The sequence below is a fragment of the Leucoraja erinacea genome, chromosome 9, assembly GCF_028641065.1.
Source record: "Leucoraja erinacea ecotype New England chromosome 9, Leri_hhj_1, whole genome shotgun sequence".
Lineage (NCBI taxonomy): Eukaryota > Metazoa > Chordata > Chondrichthyes > Rajiformes > Rajidae > Leucoraja > Leucoraja erinaceus.
In genome coordinates this window covers 27386018-27402005 of record NC_073385.1, presented here as the reverse complement: position 1 = coordinate 27402005, position 15988 = coordinate 27386018, and the positions used below count along the sequence as shown (strand labels likewise).

At 46.0% G+C, this 15988-nt stretch overlaps 1 protein-coding gene across 3 annotated transcripts in view; it reads left to right on the top strand.

Moving 5' to 3' along the window:
* The first annotated feature begins 963 nt into the window (after positions 1 to 963).
* trim9 (tripartite motif containing 9) overlaps positions 964 to 15988 on the top strand; it is an 81201-nt gene continuing 66176 nt past the window's right edge. For 2 of the 3 annotated variants that reach the window (XM_055640394.1, XM_055640395.1), the window contains exon 1: positions 3586 to 4996. In XM_055640394.1, coding sequence (XP_055496369.1) covers positions 4226 to 4996 — 771 coding nt within the window. In that variant the 5' untranslated portion in view covers positions 3586 to 4225. Of the gene's footprint in view, positions 4997 to 15988 lie in introns of all 3 variants that reach the window. The other variant, XM_055640393.1, reaches the window with a different exon arrangement.

Genomic DNA, 15988 nt, shown 5'->3' with positions numbered 1-15988 from the left:
GAGGTTGCGGCCTCGTGCTTGCCCTGGTCCCGGTCCCGCTCCTCCGCCTCCCCTTGGGCCCGGAGCCGCAGCGCCGCCGCCCCCTGACCTAGCCCCAGCCTCGCCTTTACCCGCGGACAGGCGTCGCTCTGTAGGAAGGAACTGCAGAAGCTGGTTTACACTGACACAACGTGCTGGAGTAACTCAGTGGGACAGGCAGCAACTTTGAAGAAAAGGAATAGGTGACGTTTCGGGTTCAGACCCTTCTCCAGAGATGTTGTCTAACCCGCTGAGTTACTGCAGCCGTTTGTGTGTATCCCCGTTGATGACTGATGCTCGGCTTTTGCCCGCACCGAGGGGATAAACCGAGAGCCTCTGGATAAGGCGAGAGGTGCAGCTGATGGTCCCTGGCCCATCGGGGAATGGGTTCCTCGGGAGTTGTAGCAGAGTTGAGCTGGAGTTAGCGCTGGCTGTAAGCCGGTGTCCCGTCACCCCGGACATCTCTAGCCGCCCCCCCGGCCAGGAATGGGACACTCGGGCGGGGAAGACTAAGGAAGTTTGGCATGAGAAGACTGAGACTTCCTGAGAAGACTGAGGAAGTTTGGCATGAACACCAGCATCCTCACAAACTTCTGCAGATGCACCATCGAGTGCCTGCTGACGGGCTGCATCACAGTCTGGTACGGGAACTGTTCTGCCCACAGCCGCAAATCACTACAGAGAGTGGTGAAGGCGGCACAGCACATCACTGGCAACTGTCTCCTGGCCATTCAGGACATTTTCTACCGGGGTGCCTGCGGAAGGCACACAGTATCATCAAGGACCACAGCCACCCAGCACGCAGACTGTTCTCCTTGTTACCATCAGGCAGACGATACAGGAGCATGGCTGCACGTACCACCAGACTTAAGAACAGTTTTAACCATCAGGCCATCAGGCTTCTGAACTCATAAACACATCATACCTGTATATGTTGATTATTTTATTATTGTCTTTTTACCTTACCAATGTCATTTTATCCTATTTTATCATTGTAATATTATTGCTGAGGTGACCCGTTGTCTTGTCAAACACATTTCATAGAAACATAGAAAATAGGTGCAGGAGTAGGCCAATCAGCCCTTCAACCTGCACCACCATTCAATATGATCATGGCTGATCATCCAACTCAGTATCCCATCCCTGCCTTCTATCCATACCCCCTGATCCCTTTAGCCACAAGGGCCACATCGAACTCCCTCTTAAATATAGCCAATGAACTGGCCTCAACTACCTTCTGTGGCAGAGAATTCCACAGATTCACCACTCGCTGTGTAAAAAATGATTTTCTCATCTTGGTCCTAAAAGACTTCCCTCTTATCCTTAAACTGTGACCCCTAATTCCCCAACATCGGGAATAATCTTCCTGCATCTAGCCTGTCCAACCCCTTAAGAATATTGTAAGTTTCTATAAGATCCCCCCTCAATTTTCTAAATTCTAGCGTGTACAAGCCAAGTCTATCCAGTCTTTCTTCATATGAAAGTCCTGCCATCCCAGGAATCAGTCTGGTGAACCTTCTCTGTACTCCCTCTATGGCAAGAATGTCTTTCCTCAAATTAGGAGACCAAAACTGTACGCAATACTCCAGGTTTGGTCTCACCAAGACCCTGTACAACTGCAGTAGAACCTCCCTGCTCTTATACCCAAATACTTTCATTGTACCGTTGACCCTGTGTTAACCTACAATATGACAAATAAAACTGAATTGAATTGAATTGAATTAAATACAGGGACACTAGTGAGATCACCCATTTACATTTGTTCTACATTATCTAACTCCAGTAGCAATTCAACAGCGCTTGCAGCGCCGGAGACCCGGGTTCGATCCTGACTAGGTCTGTCCTGAGTAGGTTTGTATACACGCAGCAGCTCAGCTGTTTATCACAAATGAGCTATGACCTGGGCATGTGCAGTCGGAATACCAAACTCGTTTATTCCACACATTCACAACTTTCTGGCTGAAAATGTTTTTTCTCAACTCAATCCAAAATGGCCTACCCATTATTACATCTATCTTCGCACACAACCTGCTCACTGGATACAGCAGAACACCCAGGGAGCAGGTCTCCGGAACGTTCATCTTGACTTACGCTCTTCACTCTTTTGTTGAACCCCATCAACTCTGCTAAAATAGTCAGAAGAACACTAAATGTCAAGTAAGATTTTCACACCAAAATATTTCCCCGTACTGTACCTCCAAAAAGCGGGGGGAAAAACTAGTCTTGGTGAAAATAAACTCCAGAGACAAGAGTTTTCCATTATCATATGTACCGGCCACTGAACGGTGAAATTTTACATTAGGGTCCTGACCCGAAACTTCGTTGTCCATTCCCTCCGCATACGCTGATTTACCCGCTGAGTTCCTCCAGCACTTCGTGTTTTGCTCAAGATTCCAGCATCTGCAGTTCCTTGTGGCTCCAATGAAATTCTTCCGTGCTGCAACCTAACCGGCGCATAAACGCAATAACACATAGATAAATACATACTGTAATAATCAATATAATTCAGTGATCATGTTGCTAAAAACGAATGTATTTTAAAGTTATATTTAAAAAAATCAAATCTGTCGTTCAATTATTATTTTTGGCATTAAACAAATCGACTGCGCGGCGAGTCTTTGAAACGGGGCATCTCAGCTTGAAACACAGATATCTTGCCATTTTAATAATCTAACTTAAAATTACTCCGTCCTTTTTTTAGTTGAAAAGCAGACACATGAGGTGTGGGTTTAAAAAGTTGACAAGGTATAAGGCGGTCCCAGTTGATACGTTGATGCCCACGTTATCAATCTCTACACAAATCAGTCTGAAGGGTCCCGACTCGAAGCATCGCCTGTCCATTCCTCCACAGATTCTGCCTGACCGGCTGAGTTCCTCCAGCACTTTGTGTTTTGCTGCTGATTCGTGTCTCCAATCTTCACAACCATTTGCCTAAATATGATGCAATGTCGTGCAATGATCGACATTGCACGCGTTTTTTTTTCCAGAATATTACCATTCCCTTGATGAAAATTATGCAAGGGGCATGGAAATATCGGAGGTGGAATATTCAGTCTTAGCACATTTTATTAAACTGCGGGCAACGTCGATTATTTATGAAGCTAAAGGACCTCAAGGGGGGGGGGGTCCAACAATACGTAGATTCGAACAGCTGTGGGAAACTTCTCCATGGTTTCCTGGACCGCAGGCTCTTTATGTAACATATTATTCTCCCAGTCCTCTTTTGTAGCCGATTATTGTCCTTGGACGATGGACAGCCCGACGCAGCAATCAGAGGACGGGCTGCGATTTGGCCTGGGCACGATGGCCAATGGGAACCGTGATGGGCGGGACGGTGGGTGATGGCTTTAACGCGATCTACAGCAAAGATTTACAGCAGCTTGCGATCACTAGTGTGCTGCAAATATATCTTTGGTGTGCAGCGCTGGAGCTTGCAACACTGCTGCGTTCAGGGAGCCACTTGCATTGCTGGTGTGCCGCCTAGAGCTTGCCTAATTCAGGGAGAGACTTGCATTGCCGAAACTTGCCATTTTCCTGAGTTCAGAAAGGCTAGCATCACATAAGCACCATTGCTGAGTTCAGGGTACCGCTCTCTTCGCTGGGGTACAGCGCAGAAGCTTGCAACATTGCTGAGTTCAGGCAGCGCCGTGCATCGCTGGAGTGCAGCGCAGAAGCTTGCAACATTGCTGAATTAAGGGAGAGGCGTGCATCGCTGGCGTGCATTGGCGAAGATTGCAATATTGCTGAGTTGAAGGAGCGCGGCGCCCTGCAGCGCCGTGCATCGCTGGTGTGCATCACAGACGCTTGCAACATTGGCGAACCGAAGGATCGGCGTGCATCGCTGGCTTGCAGCGCAGAAACTTGGAGCATTGCTGACTTCAGACAGCGGTGTGCATCGTTGGCGTGCATCGCCGAAGGTTGCAGCATTGCTGAGTTGAGGGAGCGCTGCGCGTCGCTGGGGGGCAGCGCTGAAGGTTGCAACGTTGCTGACTTCAGACAGCGGTGTGCTTCGCTCGCGTGCATTGCTGAAGATTGCAGCATTGGCGAGCCAAGGGAGCGCCGTCCATCGCTGGCGTCCATCTCTGAAGGTTACAACATTAGTGAGGCGAGGGAGCGCCGTGCGTTGCTGGCTTGCGGCGCAGAATCTTGCAACATTGGTGAGCCGAGGGAGCGGCGCGCCCCGCCGCCGGGCTTGCAGCTACCCCCAATGGAGGAGATGGAGGAAGAGCTGAAATGCCCGGTGTGCGGGGCTCTATTCCGAGAGCCCATCATCCTGCCCTGCTCGCACAACCTGTGCCTGGCCTGTGCCCGCAACATCTTGGTGCAGACGCCCGAGGCCGAGTCCCCGCAGAGCCGAGCCTCGGCTGCCGACTACGACTACCTGGACCTGGACAAGATGAGCCTTTACAGCGAGGCGGACAGCGGCTACGGCTCATACGCCGGCTTCACCAGCGCGCCCGCCACGCCGTGCCAGAGGTCCCCGAACGGGGTGCGGGTTTTCCCACCGTCGCTGGCCGCCCGCAACTCGTGCATCACATGCCCGCAGTGCCACCGCAGCCTGATCCTGGACGAGCGGGGGCTTCGCGGCTTCCCCCGCAACCGTGTGCTGGAGGGCATCATCGACCGCTACCAGCAGGGCCGGGCCGTGGCCCTCCGCTGCCAACTGTGCGAGAAGGCACCCCGGGAAGCCACTGTCATGTGCGAGCAGTGCGATGTCTTCTACTGCGAGGCATGCCGCCTGCGCTGCCACCCTCCCCGCGGGCCTCTGCTCAAGCACCGCCTGCTGCCGCCCGCCCAGGGCCGTATCTGCAGGCGCCTCAGCCCCCGCAAGATCTCCACCTGCACCGACCACGAGCTGGAGAACCACAGCATGTACTGCGTCCACTGCAAGGCGCCCGTCTGCTACCAGTGTCTGGAGGAGGGCAAGCACGACAGCCACGAGGTGAAAGCGCTCGGGGCCATGTGGAAGCTGCACAAGGTGAGCGCCTGGACGGTCCCTGGGCTGTCGCAGTGGTTGTGCAGCGTTGACCTCCCTCCCCTCCTTCCAGTATCCTAACCTCACAATGTGAGCATCAGAGGTTTTGGGACTACCACAGCGGTTGTCCAGTATTGACCTCCATTCCCTCTCCCCTCCAGTATCCTAACCACAAGCTAAACATCTGACCAGCCACACTGGTGTGTTCAGTATTGACCAAGACATCTCCAATCACCCTTCCCACCAGTAGCATTTTAACTGTGCAAGTCGACCCTCTGGCCTGGTTTCGTAATTGTCCAAAATTGACTGCACTGCCCCCATCCCCCCACCTCCAGTATTCTATCGTCACAGGGTAGGTTAGCAAGGCATCTTGCCTGCCACCGTAGTTGTTCAGAATGGACTAATACATCTCCATTCACCCCCATCTCCAGTATATCCTAATCTACTGTGAACAATTCAACATGGAGGCACTGCGTGTGGTTCTACTTGTTATACAGCACATAAGCTGTTTACTATTCTAGAGCTGAAAGCTGAAATGAAGAAACGTTTTAAAACATTTTTTTAAATTATTGTCAAGAATGTTTGTAGGATAAATGATTTAATCCATCTCAATGCTTCCCCTGGAGTGAAATGATCTTGTTACGACCGGTACTTAGATAGGAAAGGTTTAGAGGGACATGGGCCAATTGTGGGCAGATGGGGCTAGCTTAGATAGGGGATATTAGGCGGCCTTGGCAACTTGAGCTGAAGAGCCTGTTCCTGTGCCCTATGACCAGCAATTAAACTGACAAAAAGTTACATTTAATTCACATAACTTGCTGGCTGGGTTAATAGAGTCATGTTGACCAAGATGGCAGACTGAGCTAGTCCTATTTGGCACATAGCCCTCTAAATCCTTCCTATTTGTATATCTTATCTAAAATATTTAGGATTGTGCAGTGTGAGCGTTAGATAATTTGTCCCCGTTGGCTGCCTTTTTCCAATGCAGAATGGGAATATCGCATTTATTGTTACGTGACTGTTTTACTGTTTGGAATCAAGCAGCAGCAGGTTAATTAGAAAGATTTTGCTGTTTCTAAATATTTATTTTTCAAATCCACATGCAAAGGTTAACAGTATGCAGTTGCTAGTCAAACCTATCACAGTAGAAGCTACTTTACTTTATATGAATTTCAAATGGCTTGTTGGCATGAATTCTTTTTGATGCATCCAGTTATATATTCTGCCGTTTAGCGTCTTCTGGGGACAGCTTTGTTGTCAGCCTTTCAATAGAATGCTTAAGATTTGATGTAAGTGTGCCAGCTGTTTTATGCTGCAGGATCCTCCGTGTATCTGGATTGCAGGGAACATGAGAAAAATAAAGAGATGTGATTGCAGGGATAAAATTGTTGGAACCTTGTGGTAAAATCATAGTCACAGAAAATAAATAACACAAATGGAGGTTACTGAACCAGTGGAAATAAGCTATCCAGCCTCATGGTGGTTTTTAGTACTAGGTCCGTAATCTGCAGGTACAGCTCTTTGAAAACACATTCATGTACCTTTCAAAAACTGTGAGCATCTCTGCGTCTGCAACCCTTTTATGCACAGCATTACAGACTCTATCAACGTCTAGATAGAAAAATATGCTTCATCTCCCATCTAAACAGTCTTTCAATAACTTTAGATCAATAGCCCATGATGTTGACCTGATCACTATGGGGTGACAAACCATATGTTATGAAAGAAAATAGGTTTCGCCCATTTACTCCACCTGGGTCCCATATAACCTTCTACATGGCTATTAAATCCACCTCAGTCCCCACTGTTCCGCAAACAACCCACATATATATGATCTTTCCTACTATATTCTCATAAATCTCCACTGCACCTTCCCAAGTGCAATCATATTGTTCTTGGGAATGTTTTGCTGAAACTGCAATTTTAATTTACTTAATAGAAACCAATTGTAAAGGTGCCACTTGATCTGATTAATGAGGAGAGTGAATATGTTGAGAGAGTCTTGCTGTTGAAAAAGATGTCCATGGTTCCATTGGTAACACTTCCACTGGAGAAAGGAGAATTTGGAACCATCCTTTGTTGGAGATACAAGTACAAAATCCTGGTGCAGCACTGTGGAAATATTAACACAATGTCCCCCTTTGCTCTGATAGATATTCAAAATTCCAAAGTACTACTTCAAAGAATATAGGAGCATTTCCCATCCAATTCATCAGAGCCACATTTAAGTACATATGTTACTGCATGTTTAAGTTAATTTAAATCAATCTAATAGGAAGTCATTTATTGGAGATTTTGTGTTCAGAATGTTGTTACCACTTTACAAAGACAGCATGCTTATTTGGACAGCTGACCATCTAACATTTGTAACTTTGCAGGAAATGTATTAACTATTTTTACTCTCATTAGCAAATCACAAACAGCTTCACATTTATTGCTGTGATTGAGATGCTCTATAAACTCTATTATCGATATTCCGTGACCTTGATTGGCAATGGCTGGTTTCAGAGGTTTACTTTTTATGTTCTCCAGAAAACAATATTCCATTGAATTGCCATATGCCATTTTTTTTAACAGAAATTTCTTAGCATCTCCCTCATTCAATGTAGCAGATGGCCTCTCTTTTCTCCTTGTTGTTATCAACATATGTTTGGAGCACAGCAAAGCAAATGTGGCTCTGCTTTCCCAACCCCCGCTGCAGCCTCCGACCTCTATTGTTCAAAGCCATCAGCTGTAAGCTAATGAGACGAGACACCCATTGTCTTCATTATTGGTACTTTATGGAGGTTACTTTCATTCCATTAGTCTTCTATCACTATTCATTTCATATCTATTATGTGGACCATGAAACATAAGCAGGGTTTGCTAAATATTTCCAATTTCAGACAAGTATTTATTTTGGTTTCTATACGGGGTATTTTTGCTTCACTCTTGGTTTATATTCAGTTTGAATGCATCACTGCATTGTTAAAGCTCGACAGCTATTTCATTAATTATGCTAATTATAACGAGACCAGCTGCATTTGTGCATGGTGTAAAATAAATCTATAGGCAGTTACTGGCAGCCATTGCCATGAATAGATTTTTAAGACGGCATCCTTCTGTCTAACAGCTGTGAGCATTTTACTGGAAGTCCAGAACGATCTGTAATGCGTCATTCATGTTGTTTAGCAAACTGGTTATAGTGGATATGTAAAATATATAATTGAAAATATGCTATCTAAAATGTGATCAAATGGCTGATATTCGTGGAGATGATGCTTATAATTGTTTTTAACACATTTAGTATTATTGCAAATACCGATGCCAACATTGATATTTTTTTTTCTGAAACGTTCAAAACATTTTAATTGTCTCTAATGCAGGCTAGCATAGCTATTTGCCTACGTAGTGACAGAGAAACTTGGGAATAATGCCTTTTAATCTGTTTCCTTGATTGAATAGAATGTATATAATTTGTTTAGCATTAAAGACCAAATTCCAGCAGTGTCATTGCAACAGATATATAACAGGACATCTGCTTGACCTGATGTCTGGGGACTTGCCCATGACAGTAAATTGTCTGGCCACCTCATCTAAACAGCTTTTAGATCGTACAAGTACAGCTTTGAGATGTTGCACATGGACCGTGGGAATGTCGATTAATATGCTGGAAAGCTGTTGTGTGGTTACAGTTCTGAAGATGCAGCTTTGTCTTATAGATTGAACTTGCAGGGATAATTATCATAGACAATACACTGAGTGATGCAAAGGCATATGGTTGCAGATTAGTCTTCTGGCTCTTCTAGGAAAATAACAAGAGCCAGTGGATGCAGTGTACATGGACTTTCAGAAAGCCTTTGATAAGGTTCCACATAGAAGATTAGTGGGCAAATTTAGAGCACATTGCATTGAGGGTAGGGTACTGACATGGATAGAAAATTGATTGGCAGACAGCAAACAAATAGTAGGGATTAACGGGTCCCTTTCAGAATGGCAGGCAGTGACTAGTGGGGTACCGCAAGGCTCGGTGCTGGGACTACAGCTATTTACAAGATACATTAATAATTTAGATGAAGGGATTAAAAGTAACATTAGCAAATTTGCAGATGACACAAAGCTGGGTCGCAGTGTGAACTGTGAGGAGGATGCTATGAAGATGCTGGGTGACTTGGACAGGTTGGGTAAGTGGGCAGATGCATGGCAGCTGCAGTTTAATGTGGATAAATGTGAGGTTATCCACTTTGGTGGAAATAACAGGAATGCAGATTATTATCTGAATGGCGTTAAGTAGGGAAAAGGGGAAGTACAACGAGATCTGGGGGTACAGCAGGCAGTGAAGAAACCTAATGGCATTTTGGCCTTCATAACAAGAGGAGTTGAGTTTTGGAGCAAAGAGATCCTTCTGCAGTTGTACAGGGCCCTGGTGAGACCACACCTGGTGTATTGTGTGCAGTTTTGGTCACCAGATTTAAGGAAGGACATTCTTGCTATTGAGGGAGTGCAGCGTAGATTCACAAGGTTAATTCCTGGGGAGGCGGGACTGTCATATGTTGAGAGAATGGAGCGACTGGGCTTGTATACGCTGGAATTTAAAAGGATGAGAGGGGATCTTATAGAAACATATAACACTATTAAGAGTACATAAAAAAGCTGGAGAAACTCAGCGGGTGCAGCAGCATCTATGGAGCGAAGGAAATAGGCAACGTTTCGGGCCGAAACCCTTCTTCAGACTGATCGGGGGTGGGGGGGGGGCGGGGACAAGAAAGGAAAAAGGGAGGAGGAGCCCGAAGGCTAGGGGATGGTAGGAGTCAGCAGGGGGACTGAGGAAGGGGAGGAGATAGCAAGGACTAACAAAATTGGGAGAATTCGATGTTCATGCCCCCAGGATGCAGACTCCCCATGCGGAATATGAGGTGCTGTTCCTCCAATTTCCGGTGCTGCTCGCTGTGGCCATGGAGGAGACCCAGGACAGAGAGGTCGGAGACGGAGTGGGAGGGGGTGTTGAAGCATCCCAAATCAGGACCTTGCAGGTTTCTGTTAGCTTTTAACAGTCAATCTTCAGCTGCTTACTTAAAGGAGATCCTTTTCATTGAACAGGGTTAAACCCCTCAACAGGGTTTGCTTTGTAATTTAATGTTTAAGCTTGTGTATGGCTTAATTGTACACATCCATAGTGTGCTTAGGGAGAGATACAGCATGGAAACAGGCCCTTGCTGATCACGGAGTGTTCACATGAGTTCTATCTTATCCCATTTTTGCATTCACTCCCTAAACACTCTGGGCACTCTACAGAGGCCAATTCACCTGCAAATCTGCATGCCTTTGGGATATGGAAGGTAACCAGAGTACCTGGAGGAAATCAACACCACCACACGGAGTAAGTGCAAACGTCACACGGTCAGCACCTGAGGTCAGGATTGAACCTGTTTCTGGTGCTGTATGACAGCAGGTCTACCAGCTGTGGAATTGATTTGATTAGATAGCACACAAACAAAAGCTTTTCACTGTATCTCGGTACACGTGACAAGAATAATCCAATTCCAATAGCAAGAGGAGCACTTAGCCTAGATTCTTGTAGCTATAGACATACTAGATAACATAATGCTTTTTCCTACAATGGTTTCTGAATGTTACTGTAAGTTATTGATGTCGTTCACATTTGAATGCAAAAAGGAATGAATCATACAGTATGTCATGCTTGCTTTACTTTGAAAATTGGTCATACACTGGAAAATGAAAATAGTTCACAACTGTCATTGATGGAAAAAAGGGTTTTACTGAATCACGGCGAGTCTCATTATACAGGTGCACAACCTTTTATCCGAAAGCCTTGGGACCGGACACTTTTCGTAATTCAGAATTTTTCGGCTTTCGGAATGGAAGATTTTTAGCGTAGATTTTAACGGCTGGCGCAGTGGTAGAGTGCTCGGCTCATATCCGCAAGGTCGCGAGTTTGCGCCTCGATCCCGGCAGTTACTCGATCGCGAGTTTGAGTCTTCAATGTAGTTTTTTCTTGCAGAATAGGAGAGAATAGGGAGGGTTAGGCTGGGATCATTCTCTGCGAGATGATCTTAGTGCGGGAGACAAGTGTAGGAGAGGTGTACTGACTGTGTGGGCAGAACTTTGGAAGTGATTGCCCACCATTCTCAAAAGCCGCTGTGTCTCCCTGTCCCTCCAACTCCAGAGGAATCCGCTCCCCGATGCGCCGCTACGGCGACAAGTGGCAGTTCGCCCACAGCCCGAGCTGCGCCCCCTCATCCGCAACCCGGGTTCCTCTGGAGTTGGAGCGGGGCTGGGCTAGAGTTGTTGCTGGCTGTGAGTCTCTGGGATCTCCGTGCTTGCAGTGGGCCTGGGGGTCGGTGGCCCGATGAGGGGGCGCAGCTCGGGCTGTGGGCGAACTGCCACTTGTCGCTGTAGTGGCGCATCGGGGAGCGGCTTCTGGTGGTCCTGACATCTCTCAGCTCCTGTCCAGGGGGGTGGCCGGAGACGTCAGGACCAACAGGAACCCGCTCCCCGATGCGCCGCTACAGCGACAAGTGGCAGTTCGCCCACAGCCCGAGCTGCGCCCCCTCATCCGCAACCCGGGTTCCTCTGGAGTTGGAGCGGGGCTGGGCTAGAGTTGCTGCTGGCTGTGAGTCTCTGGGATCTCCGTGCTTGCAGTCGGTGTCCCGTTGGTCCTGACGTCTCCGGTCACCCCCCTGGAATGGAGCTGAGACTGGGAACTGTACCGCCCTTGCCCCCTCCCTCTGCAACTGCAAACAACCCCGCAGTTCCCAGTCTCAGCTCCTGTACCGGAGACGTCACAGCCCGAGCTGCGCCCCCTCATCCGCAACCTCAAGACCAAGACGCACCTTGCACACCATCAGCTTCGGTCCCTACGGGGAGCGTGTTCCTCTGGAATTGGAACGTTTCTGGGCTGCTGCTGGCTGTGGGTCTCTGGGATCCCCATGCTTGCAGTGGGCCTGGGGGCCGGTGTCCCGTTGGTCCTGACGTCTCCGGTGACTGGCACTGGCTCCGACGTGAAGGCAGTGCAAAGCCCCCGCGCCGGTGCAATGGGCGGGGAGCTGGAGAGGGGAGGGAAGGGGTCACACATATGGCCGGGAAGCAGAGGGGTGTAGGTGGGGTGAAACTGAAGGGAGCGACAATTTGCTGCTGCCTGCCCGCTGAGTTAAAAAGTTCCCACGCAAGACTCACGATACACTGTGTATCGTGAGTCTACCGTGGGAACTTTTTAACTCAGCGGGCAGGCAGCAGCAGATTGTAAATTATTAACCCTCCCGCGCAATATACCCTCACCTTCTCTTTTATGAATGGGGACTTAGTTCCCCTTTCTTCGAGGACCGACCGGAGGTTCCGCTGTCACCTCTGCGGGCCGCCCTCGGTGAACGTCTTCAAGGACCTTTCTTCAAGGACCGAAAAAATGTCGCTATTCGGAGCTTTTCGTTATTTGGATCGTCGGATAAAAGGTTGTGCACCTGTATAATGCATAAATTGCTGTCATGTACTTGGGGAGTCCTGAAATTTGCCAGAATTCTGCAACAATGTAACTGGTTTCATGTCTTCCTATTTTGGGAATTCATTATTATTGTCTGCTATGTCGTATGGATTCCAGTTTGTAAATATTGGATAAGTAATGAGACTCACCGTGATCAGTCTGAAGAAGGGTCTTGACCTAAAATGTCACCCATTCCTTCTCCCCAGAGATGTTGCCTGTCCTGCTGAGTTACTCAAGCATTTTGTGTCTACCTTCGATTTAAACCAGCATTTGTAGTTCTTTCCTACACATAGGATAAGTAGCATTTGATTGTGCTATTGTTTTCAGCTATGTAGTTGATGTTGAGAAAGCGTGGCTATTTTTGTTTAAGGAGGTTGGAAATATAGTCATACAGCATGGAAACAAGCCCGTCTACTTAACTGGTCTATGCCAATCAAGTTGCGCATGTACGCTAGTTCCATTTACCCACTTTTCATTCACATCTCTCTTAACTTTTTGTGTATATATCAATGTATCTATCCATTTGTCTTTAATGTCATAATAGAAAGATTAAACAAGAACTTACCGTTTGAAGTTTGATCTTTATTTTATGAGAAGTTGGAATGAGAGACTACGTGAAGAACCCGCCAGCCCGCATGCGCATCAATCTTCAGAGCCACTGTATGAAACCACAGTCCACTTGAACCAGAATCAAGCTATAGAAAGATTAATAACCTTTGACTTACCAAATAAAATTTATGAGATTCAGGGTTTAATCTTTCTATTTTATTTTGAAGTCTCGTGATGAGACTACGTGATGCCTTTGAAGCTCTGAGGTTTCATGCAGTAACCTAATCTGTATGTGAACGCACTACACAGATAAACCATAAATGGTAGAAAAGACATAGGCCATTAACACATGATGCTAGAGAAACTCAGCGGGTGCAGCAGCATCTATGGAGCGAAGGAAATAGGCAACGTTTCGGGCCGAAACCCTTCTTAAATTATCCAGCTTTTTTATGTACCTTCGATTTTCCAGCATCTGCAGTTCCTTCTTAAACACATGATGCTAACTTTACATAAATGTTCATCGCCTTTAACTGGACCACAGTCCCATAAGCCTTGTAGTTACAGACAAACAGCTCATGTAACATTGTCCAGATTTCTATCTGCAATGTCTAGATATGTTGAGTGGTTTATTATAAACTTCCGAAAGTGAGTTCATCTGACCATCCTGCTGTTGCACGAATGTGATCAAGGGGAACATCCATTCTATTGGCTGCCGATGTGCCAGCAGCCCTGGTAGAGTGTGACTTGAAATTATCTGTATTCACTCCCACGTTCAACAGCGTACACTCTATCCATCATGAAATAGTCTGCACCGACACTCTCTTGTGAGTCTTTTTTATAACTATGAAGAAAGCTTTTCCATCATCTCGTAGGTTCTTAGTAACCTCACTATACTTTTTCACATAATAAACACCCACGATCTCTGATCTGGTGGGTATGCTGCCAGCTCTAACTTGCACTCAACTGTGCCTGCTCTGTTTTATGAGTTCATTCACACAAAATGCTACCCTCTTGTCAGATATGACCGAGTTATCCAGACGGAGATTGCGTAAACACTGAGCTCTTCGTGCTGAAATAAGTGTCATAAGCAGGACTAACATGAGTAGCTGCTCCAACATTAGGGATGCAACTGGTGCCAATTGCGTAAAAAATATAATACTGCTTACACATTCCACACTATGTATCTAGACTTTAAAGACACCTTCCATAAACATTGTCACCAGTGGGTGAGAGCCAATTGTTTGTTACCCCACTCCAAGCACTAGATATGATGATAAGGCAATGCGAGCAGTGTTAATTGCGCTATAACTTAATCGTTTCTCATTAAACCAAACTGAAACAAACCCCCAATACTCTGCTACTTTTGCTTTAAATTAGCTCACATGTATCTCTTCACAAAACTTTTCCCCTGTTTTATGTAGGTAGCATACTGCTTTCTTGTGCCTTCTCGCCAAGCTACACTGATCATGTCAACTGTCCTGCTGGATAGTCCTATAAGCTCGAAGGGTCTCTTTAAATCCTGCAAATTAATAAATCAATACGATCATGCAGTGGATGCGGTGCATGAGTGATAGGTTAAACTAACCACTGTTTGTGTCTTTGAGCAAAGTTTGGAGCTTCTTTCAGCAGACCTTTTTACAATGGAAACCATGGTTGAGTAGGCCAATTTGGCACTACTATAATTCCTGTTGCCTTGTCTTGAGGCATCTTGCGATAAGACACCCATATTTTCATCTTATATACCATGCCCAAATGGACTTTGCTAGTACATTGGAAGAGCAAATATGTAAGGAGATAGCAGATATTATTAGTAAGCACGAAGTAGTGATTGTGGGAGATTTCAACGTTCCACACGTAGACTGGGAAACACATTCGGTAAATGGGCTGGATGGTTTGGAGTTTGTAAAATGTGTGCAGGATAGGTTTTTGCAGCAATACATAGAGGTACCTACTAGAGGAGGGGCAGTGTTGGACCTCCTGTTAGGAAATGAGATGGGACAGGTGGCGGAGGTATGCGTTGGGGAGCACTTCGGGTCCAGTGATCACAATACCATTAGTTTCAATATAATTATGGAGAGGGTCAGAACTGGAGATAGGGTTGAGATTTTTGATTGGAGAAAGGCTAACTTTGATGAGATGCGAAATGATTTAAAAGGAGTGAACTGGGACATTTTGTTTTATGGGAAGGATGTAGAAGAGAAATGGAGGACATTTAAAGGGGAAATTTTAAGAGTACAGGATCTTTATGTTCCTGTTCGGTTGAAAGGAAACAGTAAAAAGTGGAAAGAGCCCTCGTTTTTAAGGGAAATTGGACATCTTGTTCGGAAAAAGAGGGAGATCTACAATAATTATAGGCAGCATGAAGTAAATGAGGTGCTTGAGGAGGATAAGGAATGTAAAAAGAATCTTAAGAAAGAAATTAGAAAAGCTAAAAGAAGACATGAGGTTGCTTTGGCAAGTAAGGTGAAAGTAAATCCAAAGGGTTTCTACAGCTATATTAATAGCAAAAGGATAACGAGGGATAAAATTGGTCCATTGGAGAGACAGAGTGGACAGCTATCTGCAGAGCCAAAAGAGACGGGGGAGATATTGAACAATTTCTTTTCGTCGGTATTCACCAAGGAGAGGGATATTGAATTATGTGAGGTAATGGAAACTAGTAGAGTAGCTATGGATACTATGAGTTTCAAAGTAAAAGAAGTATTGACACTTTTGAAAAATATAAAAGTGGATAAGTCTCCAGGTCCTGACAGGATATTCCCTAGGACATTGAGGGAAGTTAGTGTAGAAATATCCGGGGCTATGACAGAAATATTTCAAATGTCATTAGAAATGGGAATAGTCCCCGAGGATTGGCGTACTGCGCATGTTGTTCCATTGTTTAAAAAGGGTTCTAAGAGTAAACCTAGCAATTATAGGCCTGTTAGTTTGACTTCAGTGGTGGGCAAATTAATGGAAAAGATACTTAG